At 32.7% G+C, this 24,855-nt stretch overlaps 1 protein-coding gene and 1 pseudogene across 1 annotated transcript in view; one reads left to right on the forward strand and one right to left on the reverse strand.

Moving 5' to 3' along the window:
* The window catches only part of DACH2 (dachshund family transcription factor 2), a 683,066-nt gene that overhangs the window by 7,745 nt on the left and 650,466 nt on the right, over positions 1-24,855 (reverse strand). The window contains exons 12-15 of the mRNA XM_039870200.1: positions 11,266-11,414; positions 10,994-11,141; positions 5,895-6,041; positions 3,853-3,918 (exon numbers count right to left, since the gene is read on the reverse strand). Coding sequence (XP_039726134.1) covers positions 3,853-3,918; positions 5,895-6,041; positions 10,994-11,141; positions 11,266-11,414 — 510 coding nt within the window. The remainder of the gene's footprint in view (positions 1-3,852; positions 3,919-5,894; positions 6,042-10,993; positions 11,142-11,265; positions 11,415-24,855) is intronic.
* LOC120608406 (uncharacterized) lies at positions 11,607-11,725 on the forward strand (annotated as a pseudogene).

The raw sequence follows: 24,855 nt of genomic DNA on the forward strand, positions 1-24,855 counted from the left end.
AAGGCTATTGTCTCTTTTCTAAAATTTACAAGCTTCATATTCTAGGTTTGTTTTATTTGTTATTATTAAGATGATGATGTAAATTTTCAAAAATTTAAGAAACATGCTCTGTCAACTGTACCAGCAGCTCCTAACAATAAAATACAGTCATACAAAAGTTAACTAAGGTATAAACATGCAAAAGGAGAAGTCTCCCTGTGATCATAAAATGATGTTATTTTCTGTTCAGCAGATCATGTTACTGCTGTTCATGCTAATTAATTAAAAGAGCTGTTGCTGTAATATGCAAACAGGGAATCTGAGAAACTGAGAGGGCTTCTAGGTCTCCAAGTGAAGTTAAGTCAATCTGGGTGCGGGCAATCAAATGTAATGAAATCACTTGTCAGTGCTAAGCTTGCAAAAACTGTGAAGTTTGACTTGGGAGTAAAAGGATTATAATTATATTTCCAATAGGATAATAACTAAATGGCAGAATGCAGTAAAGAGAAAATATTACTTTGTTAGCTAATGGTACTGCTGTTCGGTTTGAGTTTTTATTAGCGCACTTGTAGTTGTGCTAATTTAATTTGCTTTTATCAGCAAAAAATTCACTACGCAAATGGTACTTGAATGTCATTTGCAAAAACCATTGATCTGAAGGTGCACTTAATAACACCCAGTATGTTTATTTTATGTGAAACAAAGATTGGTTGATAAGATGGTTGATGTGTTGTCTTGCAGGATCCCATCTGAGTTATAAGGATCTGGGTAGAGAGAATATTAGTGTATATGCTCCACTGAATCCTTTACCTCAAGCAATAGTGGACACAGCCATCAGAGTATGTAGCCATTATTGGAATACCTTATAATATTCAGGAAGAGTTGCTATTATAGACTGCTAAAATATAAGAGATATATAAATCTTTTATCGGAAGGTCTATGCATGATATCTTGTCTGTCAAACAACTCTCAAAGCATAAAAGACAAGAAATAACTAAACTAAATAGATTTTGATACATGCAAGAATCTTATTATATGGGCAGTTTCTCTGTACTTAAATCCATGTGGACATTACCATAAAACTGTATATGACTTCATTCCTTCTCAGAATAGCCAAGCAACATTCTTCTAAATCCTCTTTAAACTCTCCTTAGGAGATGTCACAGCAGAACTGATTGAATTTCTAAAGGAGAGCACTAGATAAATAAGATTTCTATTCAGCAGAGCTATCAACAATAGGAAGAGAAAATACTTCCTTGATGCTGGGATTGTTTGCTGTGATAGAGATGAGTTTTGGAAGTGGCACTGGATTGTATACATGAATTGATCTCTATAAACAATGTCAGAAAATAATCTAACAATTTAAAAAATGGGTAATTGAGTGAAGTGGAAAACATGAAAACAACATTAAAATAAGTTACAAAAGAAAAGAATAATAATACACAAGAGCAAAAATATTAGGAAGAATGGAAAAATGATGGTTAAGCTTGCATTTTATGTTTTTCAAGCATTGTACATTTTCTGAAGTTCACAGTTACATATAAACACAATCTTTCAATTCTGAACACCTTAAATAATAAGTAATATTATTGGGATTTTTAAGGTACTTATTTGATTGATTGATTTGGTGAGCTGTATCTAAGATGAGTTCTGCTACTATTTTCGGGCACCAATTCCCCTGGCTAATAGAATAAATCATCTTTTGCTCAAAAAATTATTTTAGATATTAAATTGTGATTCTGCTATCATATTAAAACAAGGCATTCACTCTAGTTTTCCATAAATTGATGATGGGAACTTTATCATTTATAGTGCTTACATTTTGTGCTGAGAGGTGAAAATGTATACTTTTTCATTTTCATTACATTTATCAAGAATCAAGAATATTATTTAATATAACTTAAAAGGCATACGTTCAAGAAGGAATTTTTGACTCACCATATTTTACCATTTATTGATAATATTAATCACAATAGTTGACAATTTAATTTGTAATTTGAAATAAAAATAAGTTAATTCCCTAGATTTAAAGTAAGTTCTATCTCAATTATTTTAAAAGTATATCTAATTATCTCATACTTAGCCAGCAAAAACTAGTAAAACTTATTCTCAGTGAAAACAAATATTAAATGTATCCTCCCTTAATCACAAGTTAATATGCAAAAAACATTTATTGCAGGCGACATTAAAATATAAGAAAATTGTGCCAAATGGAAAGCATATCTACGTTTTGCTTATATCACCTAATTGACCTCCCATGAATAAGATATCTGTTGTTTGTTGCATGGACATGAAGTAACGTTAGGACAGTTCAAAACCTTATATTTTTCTCAGAGTTGGGAAAGACATTACTACTGTGAATTAAAGGCATCATGTAAATTAAACACACAGTGAAGACTGGGAGAACAGGGTTAAAGCATAATAAAGATACAACCCACTGATGGTATGTTTGGTTTAACCCTTTCAGTTACAAAGTTGACCTTACATTCCACTCAAAGGAGGGACACAATCAAGCTAAATGCTCCCTAAAGACCAGGTCTACAGCTGTGTGTCACGGATTCAGAAAGGATCAGGTGCTTCAAGCTTATTTAACCCTGACTTGGCCCTGATATGTGGTGTCAACCTCAACTGATCATAGCCTACAACTAGTGGGGTTTTCCTCATAAATTACGCTATGGCGAATTGATTGGACAAACTTCCAGTCCCATTCAAATTGGCTTTGCTCATATAGACATAGCCTTTAAATTGAAGAATGAAAGCAGGCAAGCAAAAGTAGGATAAGAGACAACAAAAGTTTTATTGAATGAGCTGAACACGTATGATTTCAGACCTAAGAATGTACCTAGTTAACGCATTAGTTATGTCTAGCAAGCTACAGCAGAATCAGGCATTACCAGAAGATCCATGAGCTCTGACACTCCTGGGTTTGTACAGATAACATGCAAAACTATGTGAATAAGTGTTTCTAAATTTTGTGAAACTGCCACATGGTGACTCTCAGATGACCCCAAGTGGATCTTTCTGTCACATCCAGTTCCGTTTCCTTCATTACACAGTGGAAAAGCACTGATTATTAAACCTCCAGCAAGCAATATATCCATGGTTGTCTTCTTTTTTGAAAATTAGAAAATTGTTTGCTCATGGAGATGCCTTTTTTGTTAGAGTGAGACATTTTTTTCACAATAAATGTGAAAATAAATATAAGCTGCAAGCAAAGGGCTAGAAAACTGCATTAGAATCACACTGAAAAAAATCCAGTGGTAAACATTTTTTTGGTGTTTTTGCACTCCAGTGAGACCCTATCTTGATTTATTTTATCTATTTTCTTATAACTAAATATTTTAAGAGATCTAAGCATTTATGAGAATCTTGCAAATCATGAATAACTAGACATGCTCTTTTTTTCCATATTTAAGTGGTTTTTAAAATTATCTAAATTTAGCATTGGAATTAGAGTTTAATAAAAAATGTTGTCTAGAACATTTTTAAAATATCAACAGGTTATGATTATTTTACCTGTGGCTTTTACAAGCGGTAATGAGATTTAAAAAAGCATATTATTGTACACTTCTAAAACATAAATTATATTTATATTTTTGCATTTTTTGAATATGTCTAACATATATACGTACATCCTTTTAACAGTTAAACATACATGAAATTTGCTCACGTTGTAGAGATAAAGTTATTAATCCCTATATATGTATAATCTTAAAAAAATAGTTCAGACTTCTTCCTCTGTCATAAAGTAAGAAGAGTTAAACTTATTTACTTTACTTATATGAATATTATAAACATATGAGATCATCCCTATCCCACCTCCAGAGATCACATATTAAGCAGTTATAGAGAGAAGTATGCAGTTTACTGTACCTTGCATAGCAGTACTATCATGAGGAGTCCCACTGTTTTCTATTTCAATATCTGGAATCCCAGTATCTGAAAAAAAGTGATATTCAAGATTAAAGTACAATTCCATTTTTTTATGATTCCATTTAAAGTGAAAACTATCAGTGAGCCAGTTCTTTGGTCCTGTAGATAACATAAATCCTTGAGTGGATTTTATTTTATGTCTATTTGTTTTTATATTAGGAAGGAGGGTTATAAACTGTATCTGAATTCTACAATTGGACATATATTTCCAGGTATATGGTAAATACTTTATTCATTTCATTTTCTAGAGATAAAACTTAGGGAAAATATCTGTCCATAAAAATCCCCTTAGCCTATCAGGTAACATGACTTAACTGTGGAATAAGAAAAAGGTGGATACGATTGCAGAAATGTAAATGCCCCATCCTTATGGTATTTTTTCCATTTGTAAGATGTGATAGATGATGAGATTATGCTAAGCACATGTGAACACCAAAGCGCAGGATACGGCTTGTGGTCTTTATGTAGTATGGGCTCTAAGGGCAAAATAATACATAAATTATTTTGGGGAAAAAAAGACAAACTTGAGAAAAAGAAACAAGGAATGAGATTTTTATTTTCAATTACAAATATGAAATGTGATTATCTAAAAGTTATACATATACATGAAGCACAGCTTAACATGGGAATTTCTGTGTATACACATTTGCTCAGACACCCATAGGTAATGTGATAACAGATGTTAATATATCACCCAATGCTATCAAGGATTAATATGAGAAGGAAACGATTTGAATATAAGATATTCATCATGCTGTAGAAACAGCTCTTTTTCCTTTATACTAGAGAACATTGGAGTTAGAGTGGGGATCAATTATATGTGGATTTCAAATATGCAAAAAAAGTCAAATTGTCTCAGAATTATAAGTTAAGGGCCTCAAATAATAATACTTCACAGAACATTTGTCTCATTGCTGGTCAGAAATGTTATTTTTAAAACCTTGAATAAGCAAAGATGCTGGCCCCCACTGTCTAAAATGTCTCACTGTATGAAATATTAATGTATTATTATTTACCCTTTCTTTTCTTTGTCTCAATAAGGCATGGTTGTCATGAGCTAATAATCTAGCATTGCATATCTATTGATTGTGAGCACAATGATCCAAGATAGTCACAGTAAAAAAGGAATTAAACTTTTGGAAAGGAAATAATATGATTGAACATTTGTACAAAATTATTTATTAATTCATAGTATAGGACACTGAAGCAATCCCTTTTTAGTTCATGTGCATGTAATATGTGTGTATGGGGCATGTTTACATATGTGCATAAAATTCTTAGGCTCAGCCTTGTTATACACATATATCAGTTAAATATATGAGCTATCAGTGTAACAAGAAAGAAGAATCTGAATATTCTATGAGATAAGTCAATGTTGTAGAGATTCATAATTAGAAATTGAATCAGAAAAGTTTGGAATTAAGAGATTTCATGACAAAAGCACCTCTTCTTAAAGGATCTCCAGGGATTTACCTTAGAACATTCTTTTTAAACTAGATGCTCCTCATATCTTCAACACTGGCACAATCTGCATTAAAGGAACCAGCATCATATTGCTCATTATAATAGAGTATGCCAAACATCAGTGCATTTTAATATGAATGGGACTATAACACTTACATTTTAGGTGCAGGGAGGTTATCAGTATTACTTTTTCTACTGCAAAAGTAAGCAGGATTTCCTGTTATTCTTAAACTATTTGTATCTTCCACAGTAAGGATTATTTTGATTTTGACAGATTTAATTAATGACCTAAATCACTTGGCCTCAAATTGATTTTTAATTATATTCTTGGACAAAGACTTTTCCTTCCTTCCTTCCTTCCTTCCTTCCTTCCTTCCTTCCTTCCTTCCTTCCTTCCCTTCCTTCCCTTCCCTCTTTGCTTCCTTCCTTCCTTCACTTCCCTCTTTCTTCCTTCCCTCTTTTATAAATTGGGTTTTGCTTTATGTACCTTTAGTGTGAAAGTCCAAAGCAGCCATTACCTTTTAACATCCTCAGGCCACTGTCATTAGTAGTGGCTTGCTTAAGTGCTTGCTCCACTTGCTCCCTGCGCTTTGACTCAAATTCGAAGGCTTCCTGCAGTTTTCTCTTGGCTTTTTTCTCCTTCTTCAAGCGTTTTTGCATGGTAGCTAAAATGTGAAAAGATAAATAGTTTGCAAAGGCTTGTTCAATGAAAGAGCATTGCCAATTTTGATGGATTTTAAACCATAGATATTAATAAAGAGAGAGAAAGAGAGAGATAAATGTATCAATTGACATGTGATTAGCTTCTTTGGTTCCAATCTCATTAGCTCAACCAAAAGTGTTCAGTCATATAACTGACTTCTTTTTGCTTTCACCTTTCCAGTGTGTATGCTCTATAACAGGGGTCCCCAACCCCCAGGCTGTGGACCAGTACCCATCTGTGGCCTGTTAGGAACCAGGCTGAACAGCAGGAGGTGAGTGGTGGGTGACTGAGCAAAGCTTCATCTGTATTTGAAGCCGCTCCCCACCTCAGCTCTACCTCAGATCATCAAACATTAGATTCTCATAAGAGCACTGGTCCCTGGTGACAAAAAAGTTAGGGACCGCCGCTCTATAATACATAATTTATATGGTGGTGGTAGTTATAGTGGAAATTGTTTTCTATTTTGACTTAAAACATGCATTTAATAATAGCATTAAATATTTTATAAATCTCTTAAGAAAGATATTCTTATTATTCCTCAGGAAATTGCTATTCACATTTCAAAAAGTAAAAAAAAAATAAATAAACTATTGGGTTGAAAACATGGTATAACTTTTAAAGTTACAGTTTCAATTGTCTATTTCTCTGACATGTTACCAATTATAAGGGCATCTGTCTATCTATCCATCCATCCATCCATCCATTTTAAAGAGAATAACTTTCAACAATGATTATATTAAGCAGCCTGTAAAAGCACAACAGCATTTTTTTTGTAAGTAAAAAAGACAGTAAGAGCTAGAGAACAACTATACCTCAACTCTTAAGGCTTTACGTTGTAGAAATCGAGAAGAAAACATCATTTAATATGAACCCCCAAAAGGAATTTATCTGCTGAGATGGACTCCACATAGTCAACCAACGGCCTACATTTTATGGATAATAAGAGCCTAGCAGCCATTCACTGATAGGGGCTCCTCACGGAAGAACTTCAGACTGAACTCTCTGCTTCCCACAAAAGCCCTGCTTGTTTACACTGTCTGAGTCTGGTCAACCACTACAGAGAAACCCTGGTTTCCTCTTTCAACCAATTGACTGAGACCTGCTCCGTCCAATTTGGATAACATGTTTACATAAAATGAATCGAATTGAGAACCTGTGCAGGAACATTCACTATAAATTGTGGCCTCCCCTTTTTCAAGGAGAAACACAACTTAAGATTCTTCCTGAATCTCCCGGGCTGCATCTCTTTTTGCTCAAATACAGTATAAAATTACTATTGGTTAACAATATCTTAATTAGAAACTTCAGCTGCCTTAATGTATGATTGTTTCTAAACTCTGAAACCCTGAAATCTGTGATAATTTCTCAAGTAGAATTATTGGGCTCCAGCAATATACTGGATCATGGTTCATAGCAAGATTTTAAACAGATCAAACTTCACATTCTCCCTAAATCAGTTTTTTTAAAAATTAAGATATTGACATTATGGCAATAGAACTTTCAAGGAACATTAAGCAAACTTGTAAATTATATGACATTTTAAATGTTAAAATTATTCATATAAATTAATATATTTTGATTGAACTGAATATGATGCTAATTTGAGTTTCAATTGTATTTATCTCACAGTTCAATGTCTTTTCATATAAATGACCTTTAGCAACTTGAAGAGAGTCGGTTATCCAGGTAAATTTATGTTCACTTGACACAAAATTCAGAGGTCTAAGGTAACAACAAAATGGAAATCTTAGAACAAAAACATTGAGAATGTATGATTTCTGTTATTTCTGATGAAAGGCTGTAAGTAAGGTTGAAAATAAAAATAATTTACTATTGTAATTATACTTAAGTATCACCATTCAGATAAAACATTTAACACATTATTTAGATCAAAAATTTAAATTTATTCAAATTAATGTGTAATGTAATGTCCTTGTAAGACAAAATTTTGCTTCCAGTAAAATTATTGGTTCAAAAATATTCTATTGCTTATTTGTTGATTCCCTTGAAATGTATGATTCTATACAGTGTAAATAATTTCACAGTATATTACATTTAAATTATATAAATAAATAATAAGTATCATTTATTGAAGACCTGCTATGAACTGAACATTTTTGGAGGGTATAGCTCATTTAAGTCTTACAACAAATCAGCAAAGAAAATACTATTATTTCCATTTTATAGATGAGAAAACTGAGTTCTTGAGAGGTCAATTAATTTACCCAAGATTACACAGTTAGTAATTTTCATAGCCCGAGGGCCAAAGATCACATTTAAATGTAATTGTTTCAAAGCCTGAGGACCATATAGTTGGTCAAGAACCAAGACAAGTGACTTCTAAGTTCTCTCGTAGCTCTATCATTCTATGATTCTAAGTATTTAATCTGCAAAGAATGTTATTCTGTATGTGTATTTGTGTTTAATTCAAGTGACACATTTTGGTTAACAATGAAAAGGCAGTTCAATGGAATATTTACTTTGAGTGTGAAACATTGCTTCCTTTAATTGGAGAAAAAGATAAGACATAGGGATTCTTAATATATTTTTTACAGTTTTATACATGTTCTTTATATATATATATTTATTATTACTATTGCTTCTAGACACTTGGGAGGATGTTATTTTATAACAATAGTATCAATGTTTCCCCTTTTTTCTTTTCAAGCATATGACTTCATGTAAAGTGTTCACCCTTTGTCATAAAATGTCGGGTGTACTATGTATGAGGTATTTAGGAAACTAGAAAGGAATTTAAGTGATCATCTAGTTCAACTATTGTAATTGATGACAATACTGAGATTCATAGAGATGAAGTAGTTTCTCTAAATCATATTAGCCATTAGATATAAAACATTAAAAACTGCATAGCACATAGACAGTTGATAAGCATTAGCTAGTAGTAGTAGGAGTAAGAGGAGTAGGAGTAGAGGTAGTTGGGGTAGCAGTAGTAGTAATAATGATAGTAGTAGTAGTGGTATTAGTATATCTTAATTAAAGCTAAATTTATTAAATACGAATACGCTACAGTAAATTTGATAACAGATACAACATTACATCTACCATGTCTAGGACTTTTTAAAAAGACAGTAGATGTGATAGCAATTATAAAGATAGACCTGGAGATTCTATGAGAAGTTAGGAAACAAAAATTAATGTGAGTAGATCTCTAAAAGTAATAAGCCAATTTTACTATATGCAGATTTTCACAAATCAGTTTGAGAATGTTATATTTAACATATGACTAGTTGGTTATTTAGTATAAAATGTTTCCTTACTAAAGAAATGTTTTTTTATGATGTTAGTCATAATAATCTATTTTGAATACTAAATACCAGAAACAAGCCAATTTCTTCAAACTTTCAAAAGACAATTTAGCCTTTGCTTAGTAGTATTTATTGCGTTGGCAAGATAAGATCAAGAGGTTTAATTCCTTTTAAATGCAATGACTGTTTTTCCATTTTGAACTGGATCAAAGATTCTTAGGCCCTAAGGAAAATATACAATAAGTTTTCATTTACTTGACATAAATTTCAGAATGTAAGATGCCACTTTAGAATAGTAAAAAGTTAGTGGATTTAACTCAACTACAGTCATTCTTCCTTGTTTAGGGAGGCATTATCTAGGATGTAGATTTTCTCTCCCTGACTTTGTCTCTCCTTCCCACTCTAACTCTTTTAATTAATTTTTGTTTTGTGATCTATCCATAAAACAGTAAGCATGAAGGGAAAAGGAGCTGAAATTCACAAGTCACTTTTGCTTCTGCTTAGTGTTTTATGGTAAATAGAATAAAAAGGTGGAAATTATTGACTAAAGTGAAGTTTTTAATTTTCTTCTATTTTGATATGTATCAGTCTCATTATCTATATCTGTAAATAATCAAATATCCACCCATGGTTGGAAAGTTAATTATATTCGTGATTAATATTTCTTTATTCTTTCCCTTTCGTCTCCATCCCTACTTATACCACCCTAATTCAGTCCTCATCACCATTGCCTGGATGAGAGCAATCTCCTTCTACAGTTTCCTCATTTCTAGTTTTATTCTAAGCCCCCTCTAACCTATTCCCAACATTGGAGTGCTCTATTTAACTGGAGTGCTCTATTTAAAAGATCACCCCCAATACTTATTTTGTAATACTTTTACATGGCTAAAAATATCCATAATTTAGCTTCTGCCCCCAACTTTCTGTATCATCTCCCACCAGTCACTTCATAAAACTCAAATCCACTGTAATAACAAACTATATATAGTTGCCCATGTATAAGGTTTTTAGCCTCTATGCTTATGCTCTCTGATACCTCTGTCAAGAATGTTCACATAACTCAGATAGTCTCTTAACCTTTCTTATTCTACTGATTCTTCAAGATTCAGGATCAGGTGCCAGCATCGGGAAGCTATCCTTAACCATCCATGCACTCACCCCCAAGATGAACTACCTGCCCCACTCTCTATATAATCATTTATATTGTGCGTCATTGCTGTTGCCACTTTGTCTTGAAATTAACTGGTTGGTTGTGCTAGACTTCTAAAATGTAAATCTCTCAAGGGCAGGGATTGAGTTTTATTTATTTTATAACCCCAGAATCTAGCACTGTTCTTGGCAAAAAGTATTTCATTTATAAGGCTTTGTTAGATTATCTATATCCAGATGTACTTTGTGAAATTGTGAGAATACTAAGACAATTCATATTTCCAAATCTGAAACTGAACTGAAGTGCAGATCTGGTTCATTAGTTTTTATTACAAGGAGAACTAGTATAAATATCTTACCTGTGGATTACACACAGTATTTGATTCTAAGCTTGTCATTTGTTTTCAGCATTTCCAAGCTATCCATGAGAATATTTCTATTATTGTTGAAAATATCATCATTACAGTATTCACTCCATAATTGAAATTGTTAAACTTACTTCTGCTTTGAAGCTCAACTGCGAGTTGTCTTTCAAGGTTTTCTCTAATTTCTCTCTCTCTATAGAGCTCCATTCGCAGTTCCTTTTTTTCTTGTTGAATCTGCTTCTCCTGGATGCGAGCATTATCCAAAGCCACTTTCAGTAAACCCTGTCAAAGTACAGCAAATGACATGCAGTTCATCTTATTTGTTTTAGTTCTCAAATACAACATAATTTATGTAGGGGCTAATGTCTTGTATTACATTTATTTTGTTTATAGAAATATTGTTGACCTGAATGTTGGTCAACAGAGTTTCCACAGAGGACAGACTATCAGCAAAAATGAATGGTCCAGGGAATCCAGGAGGCAATGTCTGCCCAGGAGTCAGTTGGATCTTGTCCAATGGTGACTTCATCATTGGTATTTGAACTGGTACCTCTTCTGCAAAAAACAAAATTAACATCAGAAGGTTCACATATTAACAGTTCAAAATGTTCACTATGTTTCTTTCACTGCTAATAACATCTATAGAGATTTGTTTCTATACTAAATGATGAAAACTCTTAATTGGAAGTCATATCTATTCTCCAGCTAATTTCTCAAAATAAACGTTCAGTAAAAATTCAGTGATGGATCTAGGGCCATGCTGCCCTGAACAAGCTGGATCCCATCTGATCTTGGAAGCTAAGCAGGGTCGAGCATGGTTAGTAGTTAGATGGGAGACCACATAGGAAGACCAGGTGCTGTAGGCATAAAGAAAATAAATAAATAAAAATAAGAGTTTATAAACTGACAAGGTCCTTGCAATCTGTGAGGTCAACCAAGGGTTGCTTCGCCTAAAAAAAAAAAAATCAGTGATGGAAAGAGACTAAATTTTGGATGGTGAGCACACAATTCAATATACTTATGATGTATTATAGAACTGTACGCTTGAAACTCATATGATCTTATTAACCAATGTCACCCCAATAAATTTAATTTAAAAAAAGAATCAGCAAAAATAAAGCAACATTTACTGCTAAAGAGGTATGAAATTTGGGGAAAAAATTAATATATATTATGAATACCTATAAATTAAATAATCAGATAACTTCTTGATAGAGCATAAACTGCTTTTTATTTTTTCCTCTTCAAATCTTTCCTCTCTCTCTCTCTCTCTCTCTCTCTCTCTCTCTCTCTCTCTCTCTGTCTCTCTTTCTGTCTCTCTCTCTCTAACTTATCTTTATTCTTTTTAACAATTTTATTGAGCTGTAATTTAAATACAATAAAATTCACCTACTTTAAATGTATGTTTCAGTGATTTTTAGTAATTTCATGGAATTGTACAAACATCACCACAAATCCATTTAGGAACACCTCAAATCACCCCTAATATACTCCTCATGATCATTTACAGTTAATCTCCTTTACTATCCCCCAAACCTAGCAACCACTAATCTATTTTCTGTCTCTACTAAATTGTCTTTTCTCGATATTTTACATAAATATAACCATGTACTATATGGTCTTTTGTGAATGGCTTCTTACTCTTAGCATAAAGTTTTTGAGGTTCATCCATGTACAATGCATCAGTAGTTTCTCCTTTACTGCTGAAAAAGTATTCCATTGCATGGATATATTGTTTTTTGTTTAATCTTTCACCAGTTGGTGGGCATTTGGATTGATTCTATTGTTACCTTTTATTGTGAATAATATTCCTTATGAAAAAAATATTGCCCATGTTGTGAAAACATAAATGGTATCATTTTCCCCCTTTTGTTTTAATGTTAACTTCTCCCACATTCTTTCTAATGAGATCTTCTCTTAGCTTCAGATAAAGAGACACAAATAGAATTTTATCTAATAAGATGTTTCAAATTTGTTTTGGACAGATATATCAATTACAAAAGGAATCTACTCTTACTTTGAGAAGCTAACTACTTGTCTATCTATTTGAATTCTGGTTGAAAATCTTTTATGTGAGATGTATGAACCATATAGCAAAGTTTCCTCTGCAATTAGGAATTGGGGCTTTTTTGACACATGCAAAAGTAAACTGCTACAAAGAAGTACTCTTGATGTAGCAAGACAAACCTTGGTGTTTTCAAATGGCTTCAATAGCACTGCATGATGGGGTGAATCATAACTGCTCAAACAAAATTACTTTACTTACCACAGTGTCTTTATTTTAGTAACTGGGCCCAAATAAAGTTTGAAAAAATATACTTTTCTTTGGTCAGAAAATTTTTCGGTGAGTTCATATTTTATGAGAATAATTCAAGAAAACATTAAAAAAAATCTAAGTTTGAATCTAGACCTAAGCAATTTTCAAATGGTTTGGAAACAAAAATCTAGCTATTGGTTCTGGTTCCTGTAGGAATAGGAATATGGATTTGTCATACACTTAGACCTCATTTTTCAGTTGCAAGCATTATATATATATATATATAGTGTGCAGAGTCTTGAACCCCATTAATTTCACAGTCATCATGGTTTGTTGTGAGATTTCTTGTGTGGGAATCTGTGATATAGAATTACTGGAACATACTGTGAGATGAGATAGCCTTATCTCTGAATAAAATGCTCTTAATATAGATCACCTTTACAATTTTTAATTTTCCAGAATCTACGGGGATAAAAAAAAAAGCTAACTAATTATTTTAGAGAATTAAAATTATTTTCACTGATTATTTTCACTATATCATTACATTATTTGAATCCAAAATGTTATAAAGAGTGTTTGTCTTAAAGATTTCAGTAGAGTGCATAAGCTAAAATGTTAATTTCCTTCAGCACAAGAGGCCATAATAAACATATTCTCAGAAGGGTTTTATAGTAAAACTTAAAAATAACATTTTGATCATAAATGTATGATGCACATGCATGTGTTTTCTACAGCTCTCTTGTAAAATTAATACTAACCTCTTATAGAACATTTCTTTCTCCCTTCTTCCCTCTTTTGTGATCTATTTCAACTACAAGATTTGAACATTTAAAATATTTCATTAAAAAATCTAAATTCTAAAATATGTCTTAGACAATAGCACTAATGTGTCTAATGTGCATTTCTCAACAACCAACCAAGTAATATTATACTTTATTTGTATTGCTTGAGGGCTATATTTAGTTAGTATTTTGTCTTCTCCACATGAGTGCATTAAGTGAACAGAATGACTTCATAATGATCTATCAATATTAATAAAAATTAAAGAGGTTCTATACCTTTTTATTGATGTTTATAAATCTTAAAGTAAAAATTCATGTAGCCTGGAAGATCTGTTTTTTATAAAATGAACTGCTACAAAGTTAGAATGTTGACTTCCTGCTGATTCAGAGATAATATAATGTTTCTCCTGAATGAATATTTTGTATCAGGGGCAGGGTTTTGAAATTAATGGATTTCTTATTACATATCACCCTACAAACACATGTAACCTCAGTCATAAGACTCTGAAGGGTATTCTACAAATACCTGAAAAAGAAAGCAATACATTCAGTATGCATAAAATAAAATTATAACTACATTATAATTGTAAGAAGTCTTCTATTTGGAGGTGAAAGAAATGCCATTAAATTGGTTGAAAAGAAAATTACTATTGACTATGAAGACAGGTTGCATGGTCTATGGTGTGTAATGATGCTGTACAGTAGATTGAAGTTTCAAAATAGTATTACTCTTCTTTAAAGAGATAGAAACAGCTGAATTAGGTGCTGCTTGCTGCAGTGAGGATCAAATGTGAAAAGAATCATATTTCATCAGATCTAGTCAACACTAGGAAAATAAATAGAAATATAAAAGGTATGCAGGCAATGATTCATTTTGATAATCTGGCCCAAGAGAGACACATAGAGACAACACACAGATCTAAGCTTCTACCAAAAGACAAATAGGACACAGAGGGTGAGAATTGGAATGACAGTGTAGCAGAGGTCACATCAATTTCAGCAGCAGTTTTCACACAGATAAGATAACCCTGGGCTCTATTTGGTCCATTGTTCATATCCTACATGTCTCACAAACAATAAATTTCCTAGTCCGAGAAAAGCACAGTAAAGAAGTATTCTACTTATGACTTCTTATGATTAAGTTTCTGTGATAACCAAACTTACTTTTTTAGACCAAAGTCACATTGCATGCTATGATCCATAATAGCCAAAAACTAGCCAGAATGTATTATGTTTTGGTGTATAAGCATAGAAACTGTCAAATCACCTATTTTTTTTTTCTGATTTAAATTGCATGTTACAAAAATGAATGATAAATATGTTAGGAATCTATTTCAATCTTGTAATAGGTCTTCACATATGAATGACATATACATTTTGCTCAGAGTTTGGATAAATACATTTTAATGTCAGAATTTGTTAGGTGGACTTGAGAAATTCTAATTGGCAATGAAATTGAATATGGGTGAAAACTAGAAACATAGCTTGTCAGTTAAATAAGAGCATCTCTTTGTAATCCAGGGAGAAAACATTTTGTTTTAAAAGGCTGGTGTTTGAAATATATATTAAAATCTTTATCGACACATATAACATGATAGTATAAAATAACAAATAAAGACAGAACAACTGCTATCTAGCTGAGGACATGAGCAACCTCTTTATTTACTGAAGCAAAGTATAGACTGCTTTTACTGAGCATGTTTGTTAAACCTGCCATACTTTATAATAGCACTTGGGAATCCATTTAGGAAATAAGCTCTTTATTTTAATTTCTTGCTTAGAGTCCAGATGAATAGATATGAAAGTTTACAAGAACTTTATTTGTTGAACAAAAAGATAAACTCACAGTAAAATGCTCAGAATGAAAAAAATGTGCCTAAAAATTAAAGCCAAGGCTGCTTGAAACTTTCTCTATGACTCCAGTGTTTATTTTTCCACCTTTTCTGGGGTTGTCTTTCTTCTTTCCTCTAGGCTTTGAGGATTGTGAGACAGAAATAGAAAATGAACCTAGCTGACTCACTCAGCAGTAGAAAAATGTAGCCAATCACCAGTTCATTAGTTTTTATTCTGTAACAACTAATTATATTTCATTATTTGATTTAAGAGATTTTCCCTAAATACAACGGCCCAAGGGACTCCCATTTGTTGGTGTTATTAGAATTACATTTGGCTCTAGCGAGATACCTACTTCCCTCTTCCAAACTGAGGAAGGGTAATAACTAAATGACCAACTGTTGTGTATTGATTTGACCTGCATGAATATAAGAAAGTATTCATGGTCTGAGTTAAACAATGACTCAAGTGTTGCCATTATCAAATGTGAAAAAGAAAAACTCGATCCCCAAATTGTTACATTTCTTTAGGGAGACAAAATAATGCTGATAAATAAAAACAAGAAGCTAGTAGCAAACGAATGAATGATCTCCAGCCTGATAAAGTAAGATGGAATATTAAAAAAAAAAAAAAATCATGGCCCTGTTTTGTTCTCGTTCTTTAGGAGATGACACATTATTTTGGGAGAAAGAAGTCAGCAAGTTACAGAAGTGGACAATTAAGTGTGACGTTATGTGGCATGGATTGTTAAGTGTCTCTAAGAGTTCAAAGAAGGAGAGGTCACTGTGGTCTGGAGTAAGCACTCAAACTAATCTAGCTGGAAAGTATTCCCATTGTCCTTAGAATATAAGTCCCGTGAAACTTACCCAGGTTATTAGGTGCACCAACAACAACAACAAAAAAAAAGGTTTATTGATCAAACTAGCGTTGATAAAACTAGGTTAAACAATATTGAATAGTTTTTCTTAAAGCAAAGATTGCCAGATAAATTACAGGGTGCCCAATGAACTTTGAATTTCACATAAACATCAAATAATTTTTCTATATAAGTATACCCAAAACATTCTATGGGACATTCTTGTACTAAAAATAATTGTTTGTTTATGTGAAATTCAAACTTCACTGAGCACACTATTTTCTTCTAAAATTTGCTAAATCTATTCAAGCAGAACATTTCAGAGCCTTTAGAATACTAGTGATAAATATTAACATATGTTACGAGTTAATTTAGGCAGCTGAGAGCATAGTGATGAAGAGTGAAAGGTGCTAGAGCCTATGTTTGAAAACTTGCTCGATGATTTGTAAGCCCCTGGGAAAATTACTTAACCTGTGCCACAATTTCCTCATTTGTAAAGTTAGAATAATAATAATAATAATAATAATAATAATAATAATAATAATAATACCTAATCTCATAGGGCTGTTATAAAGATCAATGAGCTACTATTTGCAAATACATAGAACAATTCCTGAACCACAGTAAATGCAATATAAGCATCTGCTAAATAAATTAAACAGTAATTTAAAATTTTCAGAAGTGGGAGAATATATTTGTCCACCTAAGCATCTATTAACACTTCGTGAAACAACGTTTGGAAACCTCTTTTTCTAGGAAATAATTGGATGAGCCTGACTTCACCCTAAATTAGGCTTTCTCAGTTATCAAAGGTCTGAGAAGACTTCTTAAGTCAAGGTCAGTGGTTCTCAACTGGATGTAATTTTCTAGCCTAGAGGACATTTGGCAATGGCTGGTAACACTTTCGACTGTCAAAATTGAGGAGGTAGGGTGTGTGCTACTAGCATACAGTAGTAGAGACCAGGGATGTCCTCACTTTCCCTGTCCCCAAAAGAATTATCTGGCTCAAGTGTCAACACTGGTCAAGAAACACTGTTCTAGAATTATAGAGAAATGGACATTTTACTATATCTCCCTTTCTGCTCTGAACTTCTACTAGAGATTTTTAATAAGCTTAACTTAATAAGACGATAAGGTGAACTTAATAATTTAGAACTAACACAGTATTTTACAAGGTATGTTTCAGAGTTCTGATGCATGTAATTCTGAGTCCCCAACTTCAGTTTTTTTGCTCATATCTCAATTTTAATAGTGAAACCTGTACTATACATCCTATTTAACATTTCAACCTGCACCCTGATTTCCACCCCCTTAACCTACTTTCTTTTTCCTATAAAATTTATCACCTTTTAATATATGATGTAATTATTTATTAACTATTTTTGTTACATATTTCATCTCACTACAGTACACTGTCCATGAGAGCAGAAACCTTTGTCTGATTTTTATTTTCCCACTGCTGTCTCCTCAGTATCTAGAATAGTAACTATCCTGGGTCCACGAAACTTTTAATGATTTTGAATATGTAGACTGGTAATCTTAAGGGTTGTGGCAAGATTACTATTAATCGAATTGGTACCATTATTGCTTTCTATTGAAAAAGACAAGATTGTATATGAACATATAATTTTAAAAGTGTTTTTTATAAGTTTGTGTGGAAGAAAGGAAGAACGTGGGAATGGAGGGAAAGAGTTTCCAGTCAACTCAGCTTTTCCAGTAAAATCAGTGCTTACTATAGCTTACAAATAATGTGACAAAATGAAATTTTAATATTAGAAGAATAGTTGACATAGTTGTCATAGCATGCCTACTGTATATTATTGAACTTGTCTACATATCATAGTACTTTGAGCAAAAAACATTAAAGTATAAATCTTTCTGGCCCACACACATACTTTTTTATCATCTTTGAGATCATGTATTATTGCATCAAAGATAAAGGAAACTTGACTGATTTTTTTTAAGTAGATCTATATTTTCTAGAGTCTAGGAGTAGAAAAAGACTGAGGATCCAGAATATAAATAAGTTTCATACAGAGACTAGAATTTGATCTAAAAACTGCAAGTCAGACAAGGATTTGTAATATAAACAACCAAGTAACTCCAGAGGCATGTACAAGTCAAGTCTCTTCTCCAGAAAATCAGCCTGGCTACTTCCTAAAAAAAGTGGTACAGAGGAGAACATTAAATGAGTGAGGAGTAATAATGTAACAGTCTGCCTCAGAAATTGGAAAACAAAAAGCAGGAGTGAGCACAAAGATAAAAGTGAGAAAGAAGCTGATGTTTTAACGAGATGTGTTTAGGAAAGATAGTGGGGGGAGGACACACATTTCTATCAATTAGCTGACCTTTCCAGGTGATAATGCTTTGTTTCCATGACTTATATGTAAAACGGCCTCAGGGTTCCAATATAACCCTGATTTTAAACTTCTTAGGGGTTCAGTCATCTGGCTGACTGAAGAGGCTGTAAAGCAGATTTCTCATTTTGCTCCCCTGCCAGAAAATATGCAATCCATTCCATTAACTAGGGAAGAAACTTCTCTTCTTAATCTGGCTCTAAGCAGGAAGAGAAATATACTATGCTGACATGACAATTCAGGTGCTAATTATTTTTCGTTCTATGTTTTTTTCATCTTTTTTTTTTTTTATGGTGACATTCTTTAACGAAATCCAGTAAGTTTCAGGTGTACAATTCAATAGAAAGGCATATATAAATTTCACTGTGTGTTCACCAAACATAGTTAGATTTCTATCTCTCACTACATATTTGACTCCTTTTACCCCATCTCCTCTCCCCTATCCCCACCCCTACACTCTGGTAACCACTAATCTATTGTCCATGTCCATGAGTCATTGTTTGTTTGTTCTAATTGTATGTTCCTTTTAGGTTTAGATCCCACATATAAGTGATATCATGTACTTTTCAAATTTTTCTGTCTGGCTGATTTCACTTAGCATGATTATATCAAGGTCCATCCATGTTGTCACAAATTGCAGTATTTCATCTTTTCTTATAGCTGAGTAATATTCCATTGTATATACATGCCACATCTTCTTTATCCAATCATTTATTATATGACACTTTGGTTTCTTCCATTACCTGGCCACTGTGAATTATGCTGCTAAAACATTGGTGAGCAAATATCTTTACGGATATGAGTTTTCAAGATTTTGGGGTAAATACCCAGTAGAGGGATTGCTGGATCATATGGTAGATCAATTCTTAGTTTTTTTGAAGAACCTCCATACTGTTATCCATACTGGCTGTAACAATTTGCAGTCCAACCAGCAGGGTATGAGAGTTCCTTTTTCCCTACATCCTCTCCAACATTTGTTATTATTTGTCCTATTGATAACAGCTATTCTAACAGGTATGAAATGGTATCTTATTCTGGTTTTGATATGCAGTTCCCTAATAGCTAGTAATGTTAAGCATCTATTCTATGTTTGTTGGCCATTTGTATGTCTTCTTGGAAGAAGTGTCTGTTCAGGTACTCTGCTCATTTTTAGATTGTTTGTTTTTGTTGTCATTGAATTGTGTGAGTTCTTTGTATATTTTTGATATTAGGCCCTTATCGAAGGCATTGATGCAATTATATTTTCCCATTCAGATGTTTGTCTTTTTACCTTGTTGATAGTTTCTTTTGCTGTGAGAAGCTTTTTTAATTTGATGTAGTCCCGTTCATTTCTTTTTGCTTTTACTTCCTTTGCCTTTGAGGTCTAATTCATAAAATCCTCTTTAAGTCCAAGGTCCATGAGTTTAATTCTCATGTTTTCTTCTGTGCAATTTATTATTTCTGGTCTTATATTTGGTCCCTAATCCATTTTGAGTTAAATTTGTTGTGCGGGAAGAGACAACAGTCTGCTTACATTCTTTTACAAGTGGCTTTCCAGTTTTTTCAGCAACATTTATTGAAGAGACTTTCCTTGCTCCACTGTATGTTTTTGACTCCTTTGTCAAAAATAATTTGCCCGTATAAACATAGATTTACTTCTGGACTTTCGATTCTGTTCCACTGGACTGTATATCTGATTTTTTCTGCCAATACGTGCCGTTTTGATTATTGTCATTTTGTAGTATGATTTGAAGTTAGGCAGAGTGATGCCTCCAGCCTCGTTCTTTTTTCTCAGAATGGATTTGGTGTTTCAGAGTCTTTTGTGCTTCGATATAAATCTGATGATTTTTTGTATTCCTTTAAAAAATGCTGATGGGATTTTGATGGGGCTTGCATTAAATCTGTATAATGCTTTAGGTAATAAGATCACTTTAACTATGTTGATTCTTCCAATCCAAGAAAACGGAATATGTTTCTATTTCTTTGTATATTCTTTGATCTCATCTAATATGGTCTTATAGTTTTCATTATATAGGTCCTTCGCATGTCTCATTAGATATATTCCTAGGTATTTTATTCTTTTTTTTTTGTAATTGCAAAAGGAATTATTTTTTCCACTTCTTTTTCTAACACTTCGTTATTAGAGTATGCTATGGATTTTTTTAACGTTGATTTAGTATCTAGAAAATTTATTGTATTTGCTTATGGTTTCTAGTAGTGTTTCTGTGAAATATTAAGGTTTTCTATATAGCACATCATGCCATCTGCAAATAGTGACAGTTTGACTACTTTGTTTCCTATTTGGTTGCTTTTACATCTTTCTCTTGCCATATTTCACTCACTAAGACCTCCAATATTATATTGAATAACAGTGGCAATAGTGGACAGCCTTGCCTTGTTCATGATCTTAAAAGGAAGGCTTTTAATTTTTCACAATTAAGTATAAAGTTGACTGAGATTTCACCATATATGGTTTTATTATGTTAAGGTATTTTCCTTCTATACCAATTTTAAGTGTTTTGATCATAAATAGATGCTGTATCTTGTCAAAGGCTTTTTCTGCATCTATTGATGTGATCATAACATTGTTATTTTTAATTTGTGTATGTGGTGTATCACAATAAAAGATTAACATATGTCTAATCATCTCTATGCCCATGGAATGAAGCCCACTTGATCGTGGTGTATAATCTTTTCAATATGTTGCTGTATACAGTTAGCTAGTATCTTATTTAGAATGTTTGCATCTGTGTTCATGAGAGATATTGGTCTGTAGTTTTCTTTTTTCATGTTATCTTTACCAGGTTTTAGTATCAGGGTAATATTGGCTTCATGAAATAACTTGGGAAGTATTGCCTCCTGTTCAATATTTTGGAAGAGTATGAAGAGAATAGGTATGAAATCTTTTAATGTTTGGTAGAATTCACTAGTGGCATCATCTGGTCCTGGATTTTTACTTTGTGGGAGGTTTATGATGATTGTTTGAATTTCCATACCGCTGATCAGTCTCTTTAGATCCAATTCTTCTTGATTCAGTCTAGGAAGGTTTTATTTCTCTAAATAATGTTCCATATCTTCTAGGTTATTAAATTTGGTGTTATATACTTTTTCATAGTATTCTCGTATGATCCTTTGTATTTCTGCGATATCAGCAGTAATTTCCCCTCTTTCATCTCTGATTTTGTTGATTTGTTTCATTTCTCTTTTTTCTTTAGTGAGTTTAGCCAGGGGTTTGTCAATTTTATTAACCTTCTCAAAGAACCAGCTCTTTGTTACATTTATTTTTTCTATCGTTTTGTTTTGTTTTGTTTTCAGTTTCATTTGTTTCTGCTCTAATTTTGATTATTTCTTTACTTCTGCTGATTTTGAGCTTCATTTGTTCTACCTTTTCAAGGTTTTGTTTGTTCGTTTGTTTGTTTGTTTAAGATGAAACATTAGGTTGTTTATTTGGGCTCATTCTTGTTTTTGGAGTTAGGCCTGTAATGATATAAACTTGCCTCTTATGACTGCTTTTGATGTGTCCCAAGTGTTGATATGTTTTACTATCTTTATCATTCATTTCTATGTATCTCTTGATCTCTCTTTATATTTCTTGTCTGACCCAGTTATTCTTCAATAGCATGTAGTTTAATCTCCATGTATTTGTGCCTCTTTCTGCTTTCTTCTTACAGTTGATCTCTAGTTTCAAAGCATTATGATCAGAGAATATGGGTGGTATGATTTCAACGCTCTTATATATGTTGAGGTTATCTCTGTGTCCCAAGATTTGGTCAATCTCCGAGAATGTTTCATGTGCACTAGAGAAGAATGTATAATTAGCTATTTTGGGATGAAAGGTTCTGTAAATGTAAATTATGTCCAGTTGGTCTAATGTGCCTTTTAAGAGCATTATTTCCTTACTGATTTTGTGTTTGGATGCTCTGTCCACATCTGACAGTGGGGTACAAGGTCCCCTACTCCAATAGTGTTTTGGTCTGTTTCTCCCTTTAGTTCTGCTAGTAATAGCTTTATATGTTTTGAGGCTCCATGATTGAGAGCATAGATATTAATAAGTGTTAGGTTTTCTTGGTGTATGATTACTTTTACCATTGTGAAGTGTCCCTCAGTATCATTCTGTACCTTTTGTATTATGACGTTTATTTTATCTGATATTAGTACCACTACTCCCGCTTTACTCTGAATGTCATTTGCTTGAAATATCATTTTCCACCCTTTCACTTTGAGTCTAAATTTGTCTTTGGAAATGTGTCTCCTGGAGGCAGTATATGGTTGGGTTTTGTATTTTGATCCAATCTGCAACTCTCTGTCTTTTTATTGGGGAGTTCGGTCCATTTAATTTTAGGGTGATTATTAAAATATGAGGTTTTCCTATAGCCATTTTATTTTTTGGTTTCTGGTAGCACAGTGTTTTGATTGCTTCTTTGTCCTTGTGTGTCTCTTTTTTGTATTTTGGTTGGGTTTTGTGGGTTTTCCCTCTCGTTGTTCTTGTTTTATGTTATATACTTTTGTTCTGAAACTTTGGCATGTTGTTAGTATTACAAATATGTAAAGGATAGTTATATATATGTAGAAGTCCATTTTCTTCTGTGTGTGCCTTATCTTCATTCCCTTTTCTGTAACTGCTGTCTCAATTTGTCACTATGTATGCTGAACATTCATTTCTATTTTGCAATATCAAAACTCTTCTTATTTTTTAAGCTTATAATGTCCTGTTCTTAATAAGGGTTGCAGTTCTCTTCTTCTATCTGCCTGCTAGTTGCTTTACTGTCTGTTATGTATTTTTTGGCTATTTTGTTCAGATTAGCTAATCCCTTTCAGTATTTCTTGTAATACAGACCTCATAGTGGAGAATTCCCTCAACTGTCATATGTTTGAAAAGGTCTTTATTTCTCCCTCTTATCTAAAGTAGTGCTTTACTGAATACGTTATTCTTGGCTAGTAGTTCCTTTCATTTAATAGTTTGAATATTTTATTCCACTACATTCTTGCTTGTAGGATTTGTGCTGAGAAGTCCAACAGTAATCTAATGAATTTTCCTTTATAGGTTACCATCTTCTTTTCCCTGGCTGCCCTGAGAATTCTGTCTTTGTCATTGATTTTTGATAATTTTAATACAATGTTTCTTGGAGAGAGCCTTTTTAGCTTGAAGTAATTGGGTGTTCTGTTAGCTTCTTGAATTCCAAGCTCTAGTTCATTCTTTAGATTTGGAAAATTCTCCTCAACTATTTGTCTGACAATGCTTTCTAATCCCTGCTCCTTTTTCCTCCCTTTCTAGAATGTCCATTTTTCTTGTTACCTTTCCTGATGATATCAGCTAGTTCTTGTTATTTCTCTTTTATTATTTTTCATTCTTTGGTTTCTCTCTTCTCCCTTCTGATTTACTTCTAGATTTCTGTCTTCGATATCACTGATCCACTCCTCCATTTGGTCGACTCCATTTTCCAAGCCTGCTATTTCATTCTTCATCTCTTTCAGTGTTTTCTTGATCTCCAGAAGTTGTTTTGTTGTTGTTGTTGTTGTTGTTTAAGGGTTTCAATATCCTTGTTAAAAAAAAAAAAACTTATTATGCTGATGTAGTATTTTTTTAGACACCTGGAATTACTGATATGTATTATTTTGGATCTCATTGAGTTTTTCCAGAAGTACCATCCTGAATGCTCTGTCATTTAAGTTGCATATTTCTATGTCTTTAAGCTTATTTTCTGGAGAGTTTTCTTTTTCTTTCTGAGCTGCCTTTTCATCTTGGTTGTTTATTGTGTTTAATGGACTATTTCTCCACGAGGTCATTAATGGAGGTGTATTCTGCTTTTTGTTTTACTTTTTCCAGAAAGAAAATTTATTATAATGGTCTTTCTTTAGCCTGGTTCTAAGAAGGCATTTTTCTTTTGGTTTCCAGTAGATGGTGTCTAAGCATCTTGGATCCCTGCTTTAT

The sequence above is a fragment of the Pteropus medius genome, unplaced genomic scaffold, assembly GCF_902729225.1.
Source record: "Pteropus medius unplaced genomic scaffold, Ma_sr-lr_union100, whole genome shotgun sequence".
Classification (NCBI taxonomy): domain Eukaryota; kingdom Metazoa; phylum Chordata; class Mammalia; order Chiroptera; family Pteropodidae; genus Pteropus; species Pteropus medius.